General features: G+C 34.6%; 1 protein-coding gene across 1 annotated transcript in view; it reads right to left on the bottom strand.

Moving 5' to 3' along the window:
- POT1 (protection of telomeres 1) overlaps positions 1-21,595 on the bottom strand; it is a 97,716-nt gene that overhangs the window by 32,671 nt on the left and 43,450 nt on the right. The window contains exons 8-10 of the mRNA XM_047763242.1: positions 15,302-15,432; positions 13,081-13,371; positions 5,654-5,809 (exon numbers count right to left, since the gene is read on the bottom strand). Coding sequence (XP_047619198.1) covers positions 5,654-5,809; positions 13,081-13,371; positions 15,302-15,432 — 578 coding nt within the window. The remainder of the gene's footprint in view (positions 1-5,653; positions 5,810-13,080; positions 13,372-15,301; positions 15,433-21,595) is intronic.

Here is a 21,595-nt window from a genome sequence, read left to right as displayed (position 1 = left end):
CATCTGCGACATACACCACAGCTCACAGAAATGCTGGATCCTTAACCCACTGAGCAAGGCCAGTGATCGAACCTGCAACCTCATGGTTTCTAGTCGGATTTGTTTCTGTTGAGCCATGATGGGAACTCCAAGACTGAGTCTTAACATTGGTAAAATACAGTAGTTAAGATACCTATTACCTAAATCACATCTGAGCCCTCTATATAATTAAGAAATCTATTTGATTAAGGTTTTTGAAAATAACCTGCTTTAACTAATTTAAGGTAAGATTTAATTAAATACGATCACTAAGACACTCTCATTATAAGAATACTAGAAAATATTCCAAGTATTCAATACTATATCAAGGTAATACATTCCCTCTACTCCTTAAGTTCTATGGAAAGAAAATGTGTAATAACATTGAGTCCATATACCATTAACGTGAAACACATTCCATGAGTTCAAGTATAGAATTAAGCTAATTATAGTTTTGAACCAAATGTCCTATAGTTAATTTTAGATGTTTTGCTAAACTTAGTCTTAAAAATATCTTTAATTACAGAGTATTTGATATTCTTTTAACATAGAAGACTTAAAAAGAGATGCAGAGAGTTTGTTAAAGAAACTGTCACACCTACTCAAAGAAGGAAGCCATATAGCCTAAATCACATTTATTTTTATGAGGGATTCTTAAAAGCAGGAGTTAGTTATCAACTAGGATATTTAACTCATTTGCATAAAGCAGCACTCCTGACTACTGAGGACTATGGGACTACTATTCTCTTTTTTCCCTACAAGGTCAAGGCTGAGTAACAGTGGTGAGATTCTGTGTAACAGAAAAGCTGTACATGGGGGAATATAAAGAAAGATGAGGTAGTAAAGTAACCTCGCCCCTTTGCTTATTGTTCTTTCAGTTCATTGTATTTCTCTTCATCACCCTCTAGATTTGATAGAGAGAAATGAGGGGAAAAAAGAGGGGGAAAATCCACATTGCTGGATGCTACCAGTTCATTCTCAAGGGTCTTTTTCCCATCCAATCATGGGTTTCACAAGAGGAGGTAAACTGACAGAACACTGTAAACTGGCTATGATGGAAAAAATAAAAATCATTAAAATAAAAAAAAAGAGATAAAGCATTTTAGTCTTTTCTTCTCTGACTTCTTCCTCTGACAGAATTGCAGGGAAGCAGGGTAAATAGGGTCAGAGAAGGAAGACACAAAAAGAAAAAAAAAAGGTGTCAGTTGTACTATCTTCTTTACTATTTTAATTCCTAATAAAACAAAATTATATTTTAAAGACAAAGAGAAAATTTATTTATATACATAGGCTATAAAGATGACAAACTGTTATTTCCAGAAATTCCTTCTGGAGGCAGCATTGTACTATTTTTTAAAGCTTGCTAAATATACTATAAAATGAGCCAGATGCTCTATTATAATAGACAAATATATATAAGACAAACAGTCTTGTCAATAATGTGATAAGATTCTAAAAATATAAGTGCAGGGAGTCATAACCCAAACACTATAAAACATCTCTTTAAAAAATTGTTATTAAAGCCCATTTTAATACAGAAACAATAAAAATAAAGCAAAGGACATTGGCTATTAAGAAATCACCGTTACTTTAGAAATAATTTAAATATTCCTTCCTTATAAATTTCCAAAAATTTCCTTTAGGTTTAATATTTTTGGTGTGTGTCTTTTTAGGGCTGCATCAAGGCATATGGAGGTTCCCAGGCTAGGGGCTGAATTGGAGCTATAGCTGCTGGCCTAGGCCACAGCCATAGCAACCTGGGATCCGAGTCACGTCTGCAACCTACACCACAGCTCATGGCAATGCTGGATCCTTAACCCACCGAGTGAGGCCAGGGATCAAACCCGCAACCTCATGTTTACTAGTCGGGTTCATTAACTGTTAAGCCACAACGGGAACTCCAAGGTTTAATATTTTTAATGACCTGCATATGTCTGAAAATAATCAAACTATGCTTCTTGGGTTGCTGAATGCCAAATATAACTATGTATGTTTTATAATTACTGTAAGATTGTATCAGAATAAGTCTGGGATTGAAAATATACTGCTTTCATCTGCAGACAAAAGGTTTGAAAGTTGTGTATGTGTGTGCAAGCAAAATATTTAGGGAATGAGACAACTTATTTAAAAAGTAGGTTTTAGGCAAAATGTTAAGGATAACTTAGCTGTAAAATATATATAGAATTCAATTACATTGTACTTTATAATGGCCTTAACTGTTCTCTTTATTAAATAAAAACCACACTGTTTCTTGTTTCTATACAACAAAAACATTCCATACATTTCATTAAATATGTAATTTCAAATAAATATACAGGGAGTTCCCATTGTGGCTCAGGGGGTAACGAACTTGACCAGTAACCATGAGGATGCAGGTTCAATCCCTGGCCTCACTCAGTGGGTTAAGGATCTAGCGTTGCTGTGAGCTGTGGTGTAGGTCACAGATGTGGACTGGATCCTTTGTTGCTGTGGCTGTGGTGTAGCCCAGCAGCTGCAACTCCGATAGGACCTGTAGCCTGGGAACTTCCATATGCCACAGGTGCTAGTGCAGCCTTAAAAAGCAAAGCAAAATAAAATGAAATAAAATAAAATAAACATACCATTTTAGGAGTTCCCTTGTGGTTTAGCAGGTTAAGGATCCAGCACTATCACTGCAGTAGCTCGGGTTGCTGCTGTGGGGCAGATTTAATCTCTGGCCTGGTAACTTCCCATGGGTGTGGGCCAAAAAAACCAAAACCGAAACCCCATTTGAAGCAGTCACCTTTGAGTGTTGATTAGAATTCACTGGTATCAATATCATCCAACTCTGGAGATTTTTTAATTTACTGCAAAATGTTTGGTATAGAGGATGCCTCAAAACAAATAAAATGTTACGTCAATGTGCATTAATTAAATAAAAACCTACTGTTAAATTACTTATAAACAGATAAAATCCTTCTTATGCTATTGCATTGCAGATAAATATGTCATATCTTTAGAGAAAATTTAATTGCTCTACATTTTCTTAATTGTATGTGCTCATGGCACCCCCTAGTGGGTGAGATAAAGCAGACAAAAAGGAGATGAAAATAAATCTGAGGAGTTCGCGTCGTGGCGCAGTGGTTAACGAATCCAACTAGGAACCATGAGGTTGCGGGTTAGGTCCCTGCCCTTGCTCAGTGGGTTAATGATCCGGTGTTGCCGTGAGCTGTGGTGTAGGTTGCAGACGCGGCTCGGATCCCGCGTTGCTGTGGCTCTGGCGTAGGCCGGTGGCTACAGCTCCGATTCAATCCCTAGCCTGGGAACCTCCATATGCCGCGGGAGCGACCCAAGAAATAGCAACAACAACAACAAAAAAGACAAAAAAAAAATCTGAAAAAAATTCATGGCATTCATGGATTCATTCATTCACAAGCAGATATAACTTATTTCACCCTTACTATATGGAAAGCACTGTGGAGGGTGGTGCACAGGACTTGGACAAAAAAATCAGGACAACAGAGGGGGACAGAAAGACCAAACTATCTAAGTAGCATAGGGGAGTTCTGTGGTGCAGTGGGTTAGGATCTAGCCTTGTCACCAAAGTGGCTTGGGTTGCTGCTGTGGTGTGGGTTCAGTTCCCGGCTGGGAACTTTTGCATGCAAGGGTGTGGCCAATGTAAATTTTTTTCATTTGCAAAAAAACTCTATCTGTATTTTAAAAAGACTTTAGAGTTTTCATTGTGGTGTAGCAGAAACGGAATCTGACTAGGAACCATGAGGTTGTGGGTTTGATCCCTGGCCTTGCTCAGTGGGTTAAGGATCTGGTGTTGCCATGAACTGTGGTGTAGGTCGCAGACACAGCTCGGATCCCGTGTTGCTGTGGCTCTGGCGTAGGCCGGCAGCTACAGCTCTGATTCGACTCCCTAGCCTGGGAACCTCCATATGCTTCGGGTGCGGCCCTAAAAAGACAAAAGACAAAAAAAAAAGTAAAAAGACTTTAGAATTGGCTTTATCATTATATTTACCTCTGAAATAAGCTAATCAATGCAGATAAAATCAGGGAAAAGCATCAAAACTGTATCTTCAACAATCTTCTCTGATATGAAAGGTATGAACATGGTCATAAAGGACCAACAAAGTGTAGTTATCACCTTTCTTGACCTGGACTTTAACCCATTTTACTGAGGTGAATGGGATTATTTGTAACACAGTGTGAAAGTGGTAATATTTCATCCTTTAAGAACATTTATTTACAAAGGAAATGGGGCACTAAAATTCAGAACTAAAAAAATTACAATTTGCTTTGCCTGTTTTCTTCCATTAAGTACGCTGTATAACTCCCTAAAAGTAGGATGGAAGCTATTTACAATAAAGAAAATCATTTCTTCATACTGCTTAAGAGGATAGGCTCCGGAAATAGACGTTACACATTCAAACACAGGCTTAGTGGCTATGAAATCTTGGACTTAACCTCTCAGTGCCTCAGTTTTCTCACTTGTAAAACAGAAATGATTATAATACCTATTGTGAGACACAGTGCTAAATAAATATGAAGTGCTTAACAAATTTTACTATTAGTAATGTTATTATTGCACCATTCTTTGCTAGAAAGATACTTTTAGCATATATATATATATATATATATATTTTTTTTTTTTTGTCTTTTTGCCTTTTCTTGAGCAGCTCTTGCGGGCATATGGAGGTTCCCAGGCTAGGGGTCCAATCGGAGCTGTAGCTGCCAGGCTAAGCCACAGCCACAGCAATGTGGGATCCAAGCCGCGTCTGTGACCCACACCACAGCTCACGGCAATTCCGGATCTTTAACCCACTGAGCAAGGCCAGGGATCGAACCTGCAGCTTCATGGTTCCTAGTCGGATTCGTTAACCACTGCGCCACGACAGGAACTCCAGCATATATATTTAATAAGATAGAGTAAAACGAAGAAAAACATTCCTTAAGATGTTATTAATAAGCAAGAAGTGCCATAACTAAACAGTGTACTTTTACCTAGAAAACTATATATCAAAAATAGTGAGCATATTCTAATAAACTGTATGGTACACAAAGACACACACAATTTATATTTTAGACTTGGATTAACAATTTTTGAAACTAATGAGTACAAAGTTATAGACTGGATTTTATCAACCCAATTAACAAAGCTTATCATTTAGGTTTACAAGTATTTTATACATCCTTTGTCACTTTACGTATTTATTTATTTGGTCACACCCATGGAATGTGTAAGTTCTGAGGTCAGGGATTAAATCCCGGCCACAACAGTGACAATGCCATCATGGAACTCCACATCTTTTGTCATTTTAAAGCAGTATATCTTGAAGAATAAATTTTTCCTTCTTACTTCCATAGTGAAATTGGGCACAGCTTTAAGATATTCAGGAAACACTCTTTGATTTAAAAAATGTTCAAGCATTATAATTTAATATATCTTCTAATAATGTATTTCAAATACAAATTTTAAAAATCATAAGAAAAAATAACATTATAATTTAATATATCTTCTAATTATATATTTCAAATACACATTTCACAAATCAAAAGAAAAATTAAAATTTGGAGTTAATTTCTAGACTTCAAATATCATCTAACACATGATTTATCCTAAAATGTATAAAAATACAAAAGAGCAAACACGCTTGCCACTCAACATCACCTTCAGAGATTTGGCCACTTGAACATGGTTATCATAGACTAAAATGTCTATTGTCAGATTTTGCAGCCGATGGATGTGGTTTAAATCACCTTCAAAAACAAGGTCTTGTATTAAGACTCTCCAAGATGGGAACGGAGTCTTGGTGCCATCCCATACCTGCATAAGAGGGAAGCAAAGTTTATGATTTTTTTGTAAAACTGCGGATGCTAAAGAAGCTTAATTTACTGGTAATATAATTTAACAGCAATAAATGTACTCCCCCAAATATCTTCTAAACTTTAAATATGATGTATATTCATTCTTGACTGTAAAAGGACCATGTACACATAGGAAATGAATAAAATATAAGGAAAAATAGTCAAACTTCTATGAGCAAGCTTAGAAAAAATATTAACATATTGAATTTACTTTTATCTTTTTCTTCTGTATATTTATATCTTTTGTTCTTTTTACTAAACTGGCACTATGTTCTACTTTTCATTTCTTAGTTTATTATTGGACACTTTTTTGATCAATTTAAATATTCTTCTAAAATAGGATTTTCAGTGTCTTCACAGTATTTCATCTTTAAGATAGTAATTAGCCTGTGCTGTGCTAAGGTTGGAAGAGAGGAGGTCCAGGCTGTGCTACACTATAAATGTGGTGTTTTCCAAACAACCCAGTCAAAAATGGGTAGAAGACCTAAACAGACATTTCTCTAAAGAAGACATACAGATGGCCACTGGACACTTGAAAAAAAAAAAATGTCTGCTAGTGTCAGATTACAGGGGAAGTACTGAATAATGTTGGTGACAGTGCTAAGTTTTAAATAAACAATCATGAGTTTGTGTCACTCACTCGGTTTCCTAAATTATTCAAAGAATCAGACAATCACTTTGGGAGTAGTAACAGTATGTCATATGCATTTTTCTTCACTTGGAATTTGGTCTTTCATTTTGTATACACTAGTTTTGAGACTCTAAAATGACTTTACAAGGAGCCTAGCCTGTTAAGGGTCTGTCGTTCTCACTGCTGTGGCTTGGATCACTGCCGTGGTGTGGGTTTGGGTCCTGGCCCAGGAACTTCCACATGCAGAGGATATAGCCAAAAGTAAATAAAATAAAATGACTCTACCAGACCAATCCATGAGTCTTTTGGAGCAGGAGTTGAGAGAGTAGAGTGTAAGTCAGACTTTGTTTTGAAATTCTGGAACTTTTGTAATTTTGTATCAAAACTCAATCTGTTAGGAGTTTGATTATATGCAGATCTAATTATTTTTTTCCAAATAGATAACAATAACCATTTAACAATCTTTCTTTGCCAATCTGAAATATGATATTATTTTACAGTATATTTAATTATTATATATAATAAGACTATTTTTGACATTCCTAATCTTTTCCATTGATCAGTATTATCTAATTTCATAATATTTTAATATCTGATATGGAGGTTCCATTTAGTTTTCTTTCTCAAGCCTTTCTGGCTTTGTTCTTAATCATTTAATGTTTCTAAAAAAGTTTAGAATTACAGTCAATTTAGAAAATAATATAGCTTTAATTAAAACTGCATTTTATTTAAAAACATTTTAGGAAAGAATAAACTTTTTTTAATTATTCAAGTTTTTTTTTATGCTCCTCAGTAAAGTTTTGTAGTTTTCTTCACAGAAGTTCAGATACTTCCTTCATGAACTCTTGCTTTATAGTCATTAAGACTTTCAAAGATCTTTTGTTCAATTACATGTTCTATTTAGTTCAGAGGTGTAGGAAAGTCATATTTAACTAATATTTTAAACTGGTTACCTCACAGAAAAATTTTAAAAATCCAATTAGCTATTCAGTTAACTGTTGGGGCTTTTGTAATGCTGTCAGTACTGACCTTCTTTTTTTTTTTTTTTTTTGGTCTTTTTTGCCTTGTCTAGGGCTGCTCCCGAGGCATATGGAGGTTCCCAGGCGAGGGGTCCAATCAGAGCTGCAGCCGCTGGCCTATACCAGAGCCACAGCAACACAGGACCCGAGCCACATCTGTGACCTACCCCACAGCTCATGGCAACACCGGATTCTTAACCCACTGAGCAAGGCCAGGGACCGAACACGCAACCTCATGGTTCCTAGTCGGATTCGTTACCACTGCATCATGACAGGAACTCCAGTACTGGCCATTTCTTAAGAAGAGTTAAATCTCTTATTTCTTTTTCTTAGTGAATTTCCTGAACATCATACAGCTGTCATTATTGACTCCAGAATCCCAACACTAGACATTTTGTTTGTTTACCTTCAACAGAAACTGTCACTATGTTAAGGAGGTATACTTTTAATTTTATTTTGCTAAACATTTTCGTAAATATTTTTACCATTCATGAACATAAATATAATTTTCCTGAAATCAAACCATTCTGATTTTTAAAAATAAACTGTGCTGGATTATATATATATACACACACACATCCCATTTATGTAAATGTATCTTTATATCATTCCCAATTTAAAAATTCTTTTCTTTGTCTTTTTAAAAATCAGAATAACGAAACTTTGTTTTCCAAACCTTCAAACTTAACAATTTTAATTTTTTTCTATTTAATAAAAACCATTAACTATACATAACAATCCTTAAATACCTTACTATTAGGAAACAAGTATTTTCATACATGCCTAGGAGTTTGCTAAAAGAGCATTAAACTCTGTGGAGGGTAATCTAGTAAAAGCTATCAAAATTTCAAATGCACGTACTATTGACTCATCAACTCTATTTCTAGCAATTTATCTTAACAGCTCTATGAGCACATATGTAAAATGATAAATCTTTAAGTCAACCTACTAAATGCAACAACAGAATGCAGGTTAAAGTAAACTATGCCATACTTCCATATGATTAAAAAACAACAATAAAATGGTTGAGGTAGCGCCCCCCACTCAATTCATGTCTACCTGGGGCTTGTGAGTGTGAATTGGAAATAGTGTCTCTGAAGATAAGGTCACGGTGGATTAAGATGGGCCTTCAGTCCAGTGACTAGTATCCTTGCAAGAAAAGGAAAATCTGGACTTCAAGACACAAAGAGAAAAAGGCCATTTGACAACAAGAGATAGTGATTGAAGTGAAGCCAAAGAATGCCAAGGATTGCCAACAACCACCAGAAGCTAGTGAAAGGCAAGGAAGGGTTTTTCTCAAGGTCTTGGAGGGGGTATGAACCAAAAATGTCTTGACAGAAACTCCCATGTATTAAAATAGGGTCTTCTGTATATAACTATGCATAGTACAATTAGGATGATTTAAAAAATCAGGATAATAGTGATTTATTTCTTTAGCATTAACTGGATAATTTATGAGATTCAGTCTTAGATTAGAAGCATTCTGCTTTTTTTCATACAGAAAATTAAGCTGTAAAATCAGAAGACTGCTTTTAACATAATTTTCTGGTTTATGTGTTTTTTGTTTGTTTGTTTTTTTAAATTTCCAAACCAGATTATAGATTAGATACATAAACTATCTACCAACTCTGGCTACCAACGACTTCTAACAAATAACAAACAAAACACTAAAGCTATGAATATTCAAAAAGTATAAGTACTTAAAGGAAATCCAACTTAAGAGTTTAATTTTCAGAAGTCTAAGTTTTCTCTATTCTGTGTAAAAAGAATAGGGAAAACTGTGGATTAATGTTAGTAGGTCTAGAGAGATATTAAATCATGATTTTAATGCAAGCTACTGATGTAACATGTCTACTAGAATAATTTAAATGAATGTACTATAGTTACTAATAAAGGAACCAGTATTAGTGTCATATCTAAGTTGAGATGGGAAATAATTGTATGATATTCCTTGCTGATCAGACCTCATTTGGAATAAGGTCTGGCTCTTTTTGTTTTTAAAACAAAATTTAAAAAATTATTTTTGGTTTGGGATAGAAAAATCAATTTCAGAAAAAAAGATCACTCAAAGTTTGACTTCCTGTAGATAAATTGAGTAAAATATTGCTATATATTCCTCTCAACATATTTTTTGCTATGTATATAATACATTTTTAGTATATAAATGAAGCTGTATTAATCATTAATCACTGAACTTTGTGAATATCCGTCTCAATAAATATATGTATTTAATGTCATCTGTCACAGAATATTCCGTAATACATAAATAACTCACAAAATTCTCTATTGTTAGTATCTGATTTTTTCTGATTTTTGTTAATGTAAGAAATATAAGGATAAATAGTCCTTTAAAGGCATTTTTCCACATTTTAACTTATTACTATAAAATAAATTTATGAAAACAGAAATGTTCAAAGAGTATAGGAAGACTTTTGAGATTTCTTTTAAACTGTCTTCAAGACAGTCTTATTAATGTAATTTCTTACATTCACATTTGAATGCTACGTTTTAAAATAACATTTACATGAAAGCTATTTTTACTCATCTGAAAAGGCTATCTATGAAAAAGGGGCCCAGGTACTTGTTCTTGCTTTAGAGAGAAAATATAGATTCAGCTATGCCAGCAAAAGGTGGCAGGTTTGATCTCTGAATTTAAGAATTTAGTAACAATACAGCAGCCAAAAGACGGCGACTTCTCTGTGTTCAGTGATTAGCAAAGGCTCATTGTTAAGTAGGTCACTTTGGGCATCAAGTATGACTAGCTGACCTAAGATTCCTTCTCATTTTGTTTGGATGATTTTATGTTGCTTTAGCTTCAGCTTTGTCTTACTTGACTTGTTTCTCTTTTTTAATACATGCCTTTACTTTTTCAGAGTACTTTATGTGTATATAAATGGGCTATTTTCAACTTCAAAAACTTTATATTTTATTCAATGATTTCTATCTTTGCTATTCCTTAATATGGGCAAAGTATAACTGGCAATAATACTAAACCCCAATATTTGTCTAAATGTCACTGTATTCTATTTCCTGTTTTATCATTCCAAAGAGTCAGAAGCTAAAGATACAACCAGAGGAGCAGGGCTGAAGCAGTGTTTGTTTAAATGCATCCTGCCGAGGCTGGGAAGGTGAAGATAGTATCAGACAACTATATTCTCCAGAAGCTATTCATAAGTAAATTTGGATAAGTGTAAACAAAGATTAGAGGGGTCTAATGTTACATTTTTTCTCCTATGGATTTAAAAACAAAACAAAATACACCAGAACAATAAATTCTTCAAAAATCCATGATCAACCCATGAAATAGGCAGTGAAATGACATGGGAAGAGAATCCAACATCAATGGGCCCAAAAAAGCAAATGAATGAAAAGGAAGAATATATCTTGACAGGGAAACATAAATATACATATTCAGAACTGCAACTTAAAAACAGACATATACAAAAATACGATACCTTTTAAAATTGCACCTCACAAAATCAAATACCTCGGAATACACCTGACCAAGGAGGTAAAGGACCTATATGCCGAGAACTATAAAAATTTAATCAAAGAAATCAAAGAAGATGTAAAGAAATGGAAAGATATTCCATGTTCCCGGATTGGGAAAATCAATACTGTAAAAATGGCCATACTACCCAAAGCAATCTACAGATTCAATGCAATCCCTATCAAATTACCCAGGACAGTTTTCACAGAACTAGAACAAACAATCCAAACATTTATATGGACCCACAAAAGACCCAGAATCGCCAAAGCAATCCTGAGAAACAAAAACCAAGCAGGAGGCATCACTCTCCCAGACTTCAAGAAATACTACAAAGCCACCGTCATCAAAACAGTGTGGTACTGGTATCAAAACAGACAGACACACCAATGGAACAGAAGAGAGAACCCGGAAATAAACCCTGACACCTAGGGTCAATTCATCTTTGACAAGGGAGGCAAGAACATAAAATGGGAAAAAGAAAGGCTATTCAGCAAGCATTGCTGGGAAACCTGGACAGCTGCATGCAAAGCAATGAAACTAGAACACACCCTCACACCATGCACAAAAATAAACTCCAAATGGCTGAAAGACTTAAATAGACGACAGGACACCATCAAACTCCTAGAAGAAAACATAGGCAAAACACTCTCTGACATCAACATCATGAATATTTTCTCAGGTCAGTCTCCCAAAGCAATCGAAATTAGAGCAAAAATAAACCCATGGGACCTCATCAAACTGAAAAGCTTTTGCACAGCAAAGGAAACCCAAAAGAAAACAAAAAGACAACTTACAGAATGGGAGAAAATAGTTTCAAATGATGCAACCGACAAGGGCTTAATCTCTAGAATATACAAACAACTTATACAACCCAGCAGCAAAAAAGCCAATCAATCAATCAATGGAAAAATGGGCAAAAGACCTGAATAGACATTTCTCCAAAGAAGATATACAGATGGCCAACAAACACATGAAAAAATGCTCAACATCGCTGGTTATAAGAGAAATGCAAATCAAAACTACCATGAGATATCACCTCACGCCAGTCAGAATGGCCATCATTAAGAAATCCACAAATAACAAGTGCTGGAGGGGCTGTGGAGAAAAGGGAACCCTCCTGCACTGTTGGTGGGAATGGAAACTGGTACAGCCACTATGGAGAACAGTTTGGAGATACCTTAGAAATCCATACATAGAACTTCCATATGACCCCGCAATCCCACTCTTGGGGATCTATCCGGACAAAACTCTACTTAAAAGAGACACGTGCACCCACATGTTCATTGCAGCACTATTCACAATAGCCAGGACATGGAAACAACCCAAATGTCCATGGACAGATGATTGGATTCGGAAGATGTGGTATATATACACAATGGAATACTACTCAGCCATAAAAAAGAATGACATAATGCCATTTGCAGCAACATGGATGGAGCTAGAGAATCTCATACTGAGTGAAATGAGCCAGAAAGACAAAGACAAATACCATATGATATCACTTATAACTGGAATCTAATATCCAGCACAAAGGAACATCTCCTTAGAAAAGAAAATCATGGACTTGGAGAAGAGACTTGTGGCTGCCTGATGGGAGGGGGAGGGAGTGGGAGGGATCGGGAGCTTGGGCTTATCAGACGCAACTTAGAATAGATTTACAAGGAGATCCTTCTGAATAGCATTGAGAACTTTGTCTAGATACTCATGTTGCAACAGAAGAAAGGCTGGGGAAAAAAATGCAATTGTAATGTATACATGTAAGGATAACCTGACCCCCTTGCTGTACAGTGCGAAAATAAAAAAAAAAATAGATATATTTTATTAGTACTAAAACAAGAATTACATAAATACAGAATAAACTATACTATGTTTAAAACATAGATCAGGTAATACTGCTTTTCTCTGGAAGTGTGGAATAAAGAAGGAAAGTTCAAAAGTTGCATAAAAATACAGGATCATTAAAAATGGTCAGGTTTTAAGTTCTTAATACACAGTATGCATGTTTATTCCATCAAAATGCTGAAATATAAGCTTTTTATAGATATATAGGTCATTCCAACTTACCATTTTAGGTATTTTAAAATATCTACCTTTAGAAGATACGATGCTCCATCCACTTCTGCTTTGCCCAAGAGCTGACAAGTCAGGTCAAAATACTGCATTGGCTGAACATCACACAATTTCACTAACGTTGAGGAAGGTGAAATGTGAGTAGATGCCCAAACACGTAAGGCTTCCACCATTTTGTGGTCCTCGGTGGTGAAGTTAAAACACTTGCTTGAAGTACGAGGTATAATAGGAGCTCCTAAAGTTCCCTCGAATGTCAAAGATGCAAAACCAGAGCTGGTGATACCTTGAGTCTCCTTTTTATATACCTGGATCTAAGAGAGTGGGCAAACAGAAAACAAAACAGAAACAAACAAAACAGGTTACTGATCTAGAGCCTAGGAAGTAGAGACACTTGAGAGAGTATAAAATCTTGCCTACATAGTCAATAGAGGACATAACTGTTTACATATTCTGTTTAATTAGCAAACTAAATTACAAAATCTACTGGGCTATATTAATATGCACAGGCACCATGATAACTGTAAAACACTACCCAAAACTTATTATTTTTTAAGAGCTGGGTGGTAGACTACCTAATATTATCAAGCTTGAACTTTTGCTAACAAAATACTTATCAGGTTTTTTTTTTTTTTTAGGCTGCACCCACAGCATGCAAAAGTTCTCAGGACGGGAATCAAACCCACGCCACAGCAGTGACACAAGCAGTGACACTGCCAGATTCTTAACCCATCAAGCCACCAGGGAACTCCTTTATTAGTTTATTAAGGTAAAATTTATAAAAGGAAACAAGATAATACGTAACAGTTACTTATGAATGTTATAGGGAAAACTAGAATACTTAAAATATAGAGTCTGAAGTGAATAGAATGCAGCTGAGGCTAAGGTTTCATCAGTCTAGCTGAGAGAGCTGAGATAATGCCTTCAAGATGTTGAATTTTGTGGCTCAGTTATTAGATGCACATGCATTTATGATTGTTAAATTGTCTTTATAAAGCAACCCTTTAGAACTTGTGAAATGCCCTTTTTAGTTTCCCATACTACTGTCTGATATTAATAAATATATTTATAAGTTCATTGGAAATTAGAAAATATACCGAACTGAAGGATACCTAAGTTGTGATGTGTTAAAACTTGTTGGATATAACTAAAGTAGTAGACAATTTTATAGGCATAAATGAATATATTACAAAAGAAGAAATGTTAAAAATGAGAAATTTAGACTTCTATCCCAAGACATTACACAAAGAATATTTTCTGAAACCCAAGGAAAGTAGAAGGAAAACTTAAACAAGGTAAGAGAAACAGAAACATATAGTAGAGTAAGTCAAAATTAAAAACTGGTTCTTTGAAGAGATTAGTAAATATGATAAAGCTAGAAAGACTGATCTGGAAAAAAGAGAAGAAATTATAAGAGAAGTTATAACATCAAGCCTGCAAAAATGGATTGATCATTACAAATCCTATAAACACCTAAAAAATAAATAACATTATGACCAACTTTATATCAGTAATCTGACAATCTGGATGAGAAAGACAAACTTTTCTAAAAATTAAATATATCAAAACTGATACAAAAAATAGAAAATCTGAATAATCTCATTCCTCATAAAGAAATGTTAACTAATTAATAACACATCAATTAAAAAAATCACCAGGCTCAGATAGCTTTATCAGTGTATTATTCCAAGCATTTAAGTAAGAAAACCCCAGTAATCTTGCACAAACTCCTCTAGAATTGAAAAAGAGGGTACACTTTCTATTTTCATAAGGCAGCACAGCTTCAATTTCAAAATGTGTCAAGGATATTATAAAAAAGAAAATTAAAGATCTAATACAACAGGAAAATAATAAAAGACTTCAAATAAAATGTAGGGACAAGCTTCATAAACTGGAGTAGACAAAGAGTTCTAAAACTATTAACATATTGATTAGCTGGTTTAAAAAAAAACACATACTATCTAATAGCTCTACTTTCTTATTAAACTTTTTTTTTACAGGATGCAACTAGTCTGAATGATGGTATCCATCACATTTCTGTGGAAGGAGGTCAGGTAATTGGTTCAAATGAAGAGGTTTCCTAACAGAAATCATTTGAAGCTTGATTTACATTTCTTCTTATCTCTTTAAATGCCTGATGTTATGTTCTAACAAGGCAACCACATAATTAGTGCTAACTAGTTTTAGTGAACAATATGGAGTTCTGTTCAAACAAACAGAAGTTCTAGACAGTATAATTTATACCTTCAGCCTGTGAAAGCGAACAATATCTCCATTTTTATAAATTACTGGAAGGGCTTCATAATTTCCACTGAAGAACAGGCAGGTTAACTTTACATTTGTCTGGTCCACAATTGTTACAACCGAGCAATAATCTGGAAAACACAAAAATATTTTACCTGACTTTTTGCATTTTAAAACGTTCGACAAAATAAGAAAAATGCTGAGTTCAAAACACCAATCTTTATTTCTCCTTGTAATTGCCTTCTAAGAAAAAGATCAAATCACATGAAATTTTCTTGTCTCTCAAAATGCACTGCCAAATTTCCAAGTGTTCCAAGAAAAGTAATTTTATAAAGTTTAGTAGAATAAAAATAAAAACCCTACTTAATATAAATTGTCTGAAGATATAACTTTTTATTACCTCAAAGTTTTGAAACCATGAAGCAGATAAACAATTCAATAATATAATTTATAAAGCAAACATAATTAACTTTGGAGTGAAAACAAAAGACCAAAGATATTTGCAGCAAATGTGATGAACAGTCAATATACTTCATAAAGATACTAGGAAAACTGGTTATAAACCCCAAGACTTTACAGTAAATGTGAAATTCAAATGAACAAACAATTCATAGAAAACTCAAAAGGGAAAACGATGGTTTGCTAATTATCTACAAAAGGTTACACATTAGGAGGGGCATTTTATACAAGTAGGCCAAAAAAAAATTGATAGGTTGCCATGAAAGCAGTAATTTCAAACACTGATAGCAGCAAAAACTGTAACAGATGCTGCCTTTTAATATACACGTTTCCGAAACTGTGAGAAAACGTGTTTTCTTTCCTTCCCAGTACTGTAGTATGAATGACAGCACAGAGATAGAAAAGGATAAACCCAGAGAGGAGAAGGGAATGAAGGAAAGAGGGAGAAGATATCAACAGATTTCAGGAAGTTGGGAAAGTAAATGTTTAAGAGGAAGCTTATCAGAAGATACTATAAAGTGGCTACAGCAAAGACAGAGCCATTTACATTAAGGGTGGGAACGAAAAATAGAGCCCAAATCAGGGCTAATGAAAAGTTTACACACACAACTGTTTCACTGACCACCTATCCTAACCTCCACTCTCCCTGAAACTGACTACAGGTAGGCAGACAGGGTATCTTAGTCTTTACAGGCAGCCCTTCCCAGAACACAGGCTGTTTTTCAAGGGAGTTTCACTGATAGACCAGGAAATGTTAAGCCTTTTGATTTGAGTGTTAGCATCCAGAATAAACCTCTCTGCATTATCACATGTGGGTCTAGAGCCTGATAGATGGCTCTCTTTCTGCCCATTTTCAATAATCCAATCATTGTGCCCTATTTATCTCTATCAGATTTCCCATTTAAAAAAGATCAAGCTGGAAAAACAAACTTCTTACATACAAAGCAAAGGAAACAAATGTCTACAATCTAACAAAAGACAGAGCAAAAATGAGTGGAGCAGGGAGAGGAACCCAGGGTATGCCAAGAGAAGCAACCTCAGGGGACTGCACAAAGAAAAACACAACAGGTGTGTGTGCCAGGGTGTGTATGTGCGTGTTCAGAATTCTAAGTGGGTAAGAGGAGTGGCTCTATGTGCTGGTGGAGATTGATGTAGAGGAGCCTCCTGCCCCCAGCTGTGTTTTAATCTAAGTGACTCTATGTGAATGAAAATGGCATCTCCTTAGACTGCATATACTTGTGCACTTTATATCTGAACTGTCATATGCTAAGTCCCTGTTCCTAGTATACCTTCTTCCTCTTGGCTTGCATTTTCTCTTTTCAAAGTACCACCTGTGACTTTCAGCGACTGGTGTTCAAAACCTTTTATAAAATAAGATTTTATTAACAAAGAAAGAAAAAAGAGAACCTTTCCACAGAGCAAGAAATTTCTTGAAAGCCAAAAAATCTACCCTGCATACATACACAGAGTGATGAAATATTGAGAATTTTCAGGCATATGAGACTTAATTCAGTGAAGATATTAATAGTGGTGGGAGCAGAGTGAATGGTATGCAACAGAAGAATCGCCATAGAGAAGCTATAGGTGAATCACCAAGCTTGTATAGACTGAATAAATCCCTCTAGAATTTTAATCTCCTTAGAAATTACCTCCACCACCCTAGAATGCTGAATATCTCACTGATGGTTATTATTCTGTATTTTAGCAGCAAGGAACTCTACTTAGTCTCTGCTTTACTGTTGTCCAATCCAATTTTTTAAAAACATTTACATAAATTAGCCTAAAATTTATTGAGTAAATAAATTTTACTTAGTATTAGGTATACCTATAGTGCAGGAAGAATATTAAATGAACACGAACACCTTCTCCGATGAAGTTTACATTTTCCTTATATTGATTTACAGCCTTAAAAACTAATGCTGTAATCTCAGCTTGTGTGTTATTTTACATGCCAACATTTGCTAGTGTACAAAGTTTATACTCTCTGTATACGTAATGGTTCCATCACAATAAAGGCAGAATTAATGATCTAGATGACATTTTCGAGAATAACTGGAAACTGACATTTAAGCGTGGCACTGGATAAACAGCCAACCTTAAGATGTCTTTGGATCTTTGGTCAACAGCACATTAAGCATTCAAATTTTAGAAAAGTGGTAAAAACAAAAGATTTTATAAATTTCATACTCAACATTGTAGTTCCACACATAAGAGACTTTAAATTTTAAACCATGACTGAAGTTTTACCAGAGTCTGAAATTATGCTTAATGTTAAAGGATATTAGATTTTGGTAAAAGATATTTATAGTTCTAAATATAGTTTGGTGTTATCAAATAGTAATTAATAATGTGCAAAATAAAATGTCAACATTCCAAATTAATTTATAGAAATGGAATAATGTACTTTACTTCTAAGAAAAAAAAACAAAACACAAAAATATAGTACTTATGTTAAGCAAGGTATCTTATTTCCAGGCCTATAATGTGGGGGAAATTTCATTATTTAGTGGTCAGCAATTACTGAGGATTTACTCTATGCCAGGTAATGTGCTAAGCAATTTATATGCATCATATCCCTGAACTCTTAGGTAGTTGGATGCAGCAGTTTACAAACAAGAGAACTTAGTTTCCTAAAAAGTCTAGGTTATGACCCAAGTGTGAATGTCTTATAAGTCATATGTAACTCAGTGTATCTGATTCTTGTTTCTACATTTAACCAGAACACTGCACTGTCTCCAAGTTGCATGTTTCTTAAAAACATAATAATCTCAAAGAAAGTAAAATATTATGCTCAAAACTATGATGGAGGCTTGAAAGTTTTTCTAAGTAGGAAAACTATATCAACTATATTATTTACTATTTCATACATTTGTCTTGAAATATATTAAGGGAGAGTTCATTACTGAAGAATTAGTGTATCATTATAATGAAGCTTCACCTATGAATTTATTACAGAAACAGAACCCACAAACATTATCACAGAAAGAATCTACAATTAATTCATTCTTATGTGTATATGTATTTTTATATTCTTTGGAATAATTATTTTTTGACTCATAAGCTGAAGGAAAAGAAGAAAAGGAGACAAAAACGAGTGTCTCCTGAGGTATTTGAACAAGAGGTAATTCCTAGTGAAAAGATAAAGGCAATAAAAGAAGATGTGTATCTAAGTGTGAGGCTATTTAAAGAGGAGTTAAATGAATTGTGAGTGGTAAGAAGAAAAAGGAGAGCACAGTATTATAAATCAGGAGTTGGTAAACTACGGCCCACAGCCCAAATCCAGTCCACCACCTATTTATTATTTTTCCAAAGCATTCAACTTGTTTTCAAAGACACCAGTCTTTTCACATTTATACTCATCTGTTTATAGAGGATTTAATGAAATTACTTAGAGTAACAAGTAAAAGGAGCACAAAAAGATTTGGAAAAGTAATTGTAAGAACAGAATTCTTACGAGAATACAATTCCACTAGATGGAGCAGAAATAAGTAGAGGCAGATGGGCTAATCAATTCCTAGTCACCAATTCTAGTCATCAGTGCTCAGGATGACAAAAGCATCAGTAGAACAGTTTAAAGGATGGAGTGGAGAACATTGTTCATTTGTCAAATTAGATAAGAGGTTCCTTAAGAAAGCATCTAATTTAAACAATAACTTAGCTGTGAGAAGACACCCAATGTGTCATTAAATAAACTATATAAATAATTATTGCATAACAAATGATACATGTGTACATGGGATATATTTCTCAGAACAGTGACAGTATATAGAAGACTTCTGAAGAATGCTGGAAGGAAAGCAGATAATCTTCAGTCAGAAAACACAGATAGGCTTCCAGATTTAGTATTAAGTCTTCACAGTTCACAGCATCTTTGACACACAACAGGTGACCAACCATCTTTACTAAATTAATGCATATCATTACCTAAAGCGAATATGTGGTACCTATAAAAATTCTCCCTGAGGCCTACTGTAGACTGAAAATCCTTTAGCCTCTTTGTGCCTCAATTTCCTTATCTAAAAAATGGGGAAAATGATAGCATTCACCTCATATGATTGTTAATATTAAGTAAGTAATAAGATGGAAAGTGCTTAAAAGAGCACACAGAACATGGTTAAATGCCAGATATAAGAGCTGACCAGTGGTGATGGTAGTAGTGGCAGCAGCAGCAACAGCAGCATTTCTATACTGCTAATTAATGATAACATTCTTTTACTTTTTTTTTTTAAGGCCAAGCATGTGGCATATGGAAATTCCTAGGCTAGGGGTCAAATTGGAGCTGCAGCTGCAGGCCTACGCCACCACCACAGAAATACCAGACCTGAGCCACATCTGTGACCTACACCAAAGCTTACAGCAATGCTGGATCCTTAACCCACTGAATGAGGCTGAGGATTGAACCTGCATCCTCATGGACACTGGTTGGTTTCTTAACCCACTAGAGCCATAAAGAGAACTTCCTCTTTTCTTTCCTTTTTTAAAAAAATAATCAATAATGCTTTATTATAAATTTCAAAGTTGCTAAGAGACTAGTTCTTAATTGTTCTCACCACAAAAAAGAAATGATAATTATGTGAAGTGTTAGCTGATGCTGAAATGGTAACCACATTTTAATATATAAATGTATTAAATAAACATATTATACATCTTAAACTTATACTATATTATATATCAATTGTATCTCAATAAAGTTTTACTGTTAGACTAAATTTTAATTAATTTTATAGAGGAGCCTTATTAGGTATTTTATTTTTTATGTTAAGAAAGAATAGAGAATCTCATATTTTTATATTAAAATATCTAGGATGCCATGAAGGTAAAACCAGGTAAAATTTTATACCAATTTGAAATGAACTAGAACTAATACTTACATAATAATATATACTACCTCTGAGGCACTAGAATAGTGCTTTAAATATATTGAGTCTGGTGAGTGGCTACTTCCATTGGTCTCATTGAATAGGTAAGGAAACTGAGGCAAAAGTGGGGTACATAGCTAGCAACATATTGAACATAACATTCTTTTTTAATGAACTCAGATATGACCGTAGAATCTGTTTTAACAAAGTTCCTGAAGCTACTCTGCCAGGATACAGTGCCAAACTGATCACTGTCAGTTCATGAAATGGTTAAACATAGACATAAGGAACTGCAAACGAATTTCAACTTGGATTTCCACTGGAATCGCAACTAGTTGCTTTTAGATATGGTGCTATGAATCTTCCACAGAGAAATATCTTGCAGTTAACAAGAGTATCTGGTCCTCAGGAAAAACTTCACTTGGAACACAGTTTCTGAAAAGCTACAACGTGGAAAATTGCATTGATCACTTACTCAAAAATCTAAAATGCTGCTGCTGTGGCATGGGTTCAGTCCCTGAACGGGGAATTTTGACATGCTGAAGGTGTGGCCAAAAACACACAAACACACACAAAAAGGCTTTTTGATTATGACAGAATTGCGAGAGAACTTGTCTCTATAGGGTAATTCTATCATGATCAAATTGCAAACAAGTAGGAATTGGCCCTATCCCTTCCCAGTTCACAATAAAAATTATGGATAATGAATTGCTTGAAAGTGAAGCTCTACCAACCTTAACTTAGGTCAATAATCTCTAAACTTGATTCCAGGGAACAAGAATTTCAAACAGTAAGAATCAAAGTACATTAAAAAGGCTTCCATGTTTGAGTAATTTCAAGCAAAAATATGTTAAAAATAAAGTTAAATAGATTTATTTATTAAAACTTTTCAGAGGTGATAAAGTGCTAATAATGTATCATGAATCTCAAGAGCCAAATACAGCATGCAAAATTTCCCATTTTTTCATAGAATGTT

The sequence above is a fragment of the Phacochoerus africanus genome, chromosome 16 (assembly GCF_016906955.1).
Source record: "Phacochoerus africanus isolate WHEZ1 chromosome 16, ROS_Pafr_v1, whole genome shotgun sequence".
Lineage (NCBI taxonomy): Eukaryota > Metazoa > Chordata > Mammalia > Artiodactyla > Suidae > Phacochoerus > Phacochoerus africanus.
The sequence above is the reverse complement of the archived record's forward strand: the minus strand, read 5'-3'. Positions and strand labels throughout refer to the sequence as shown.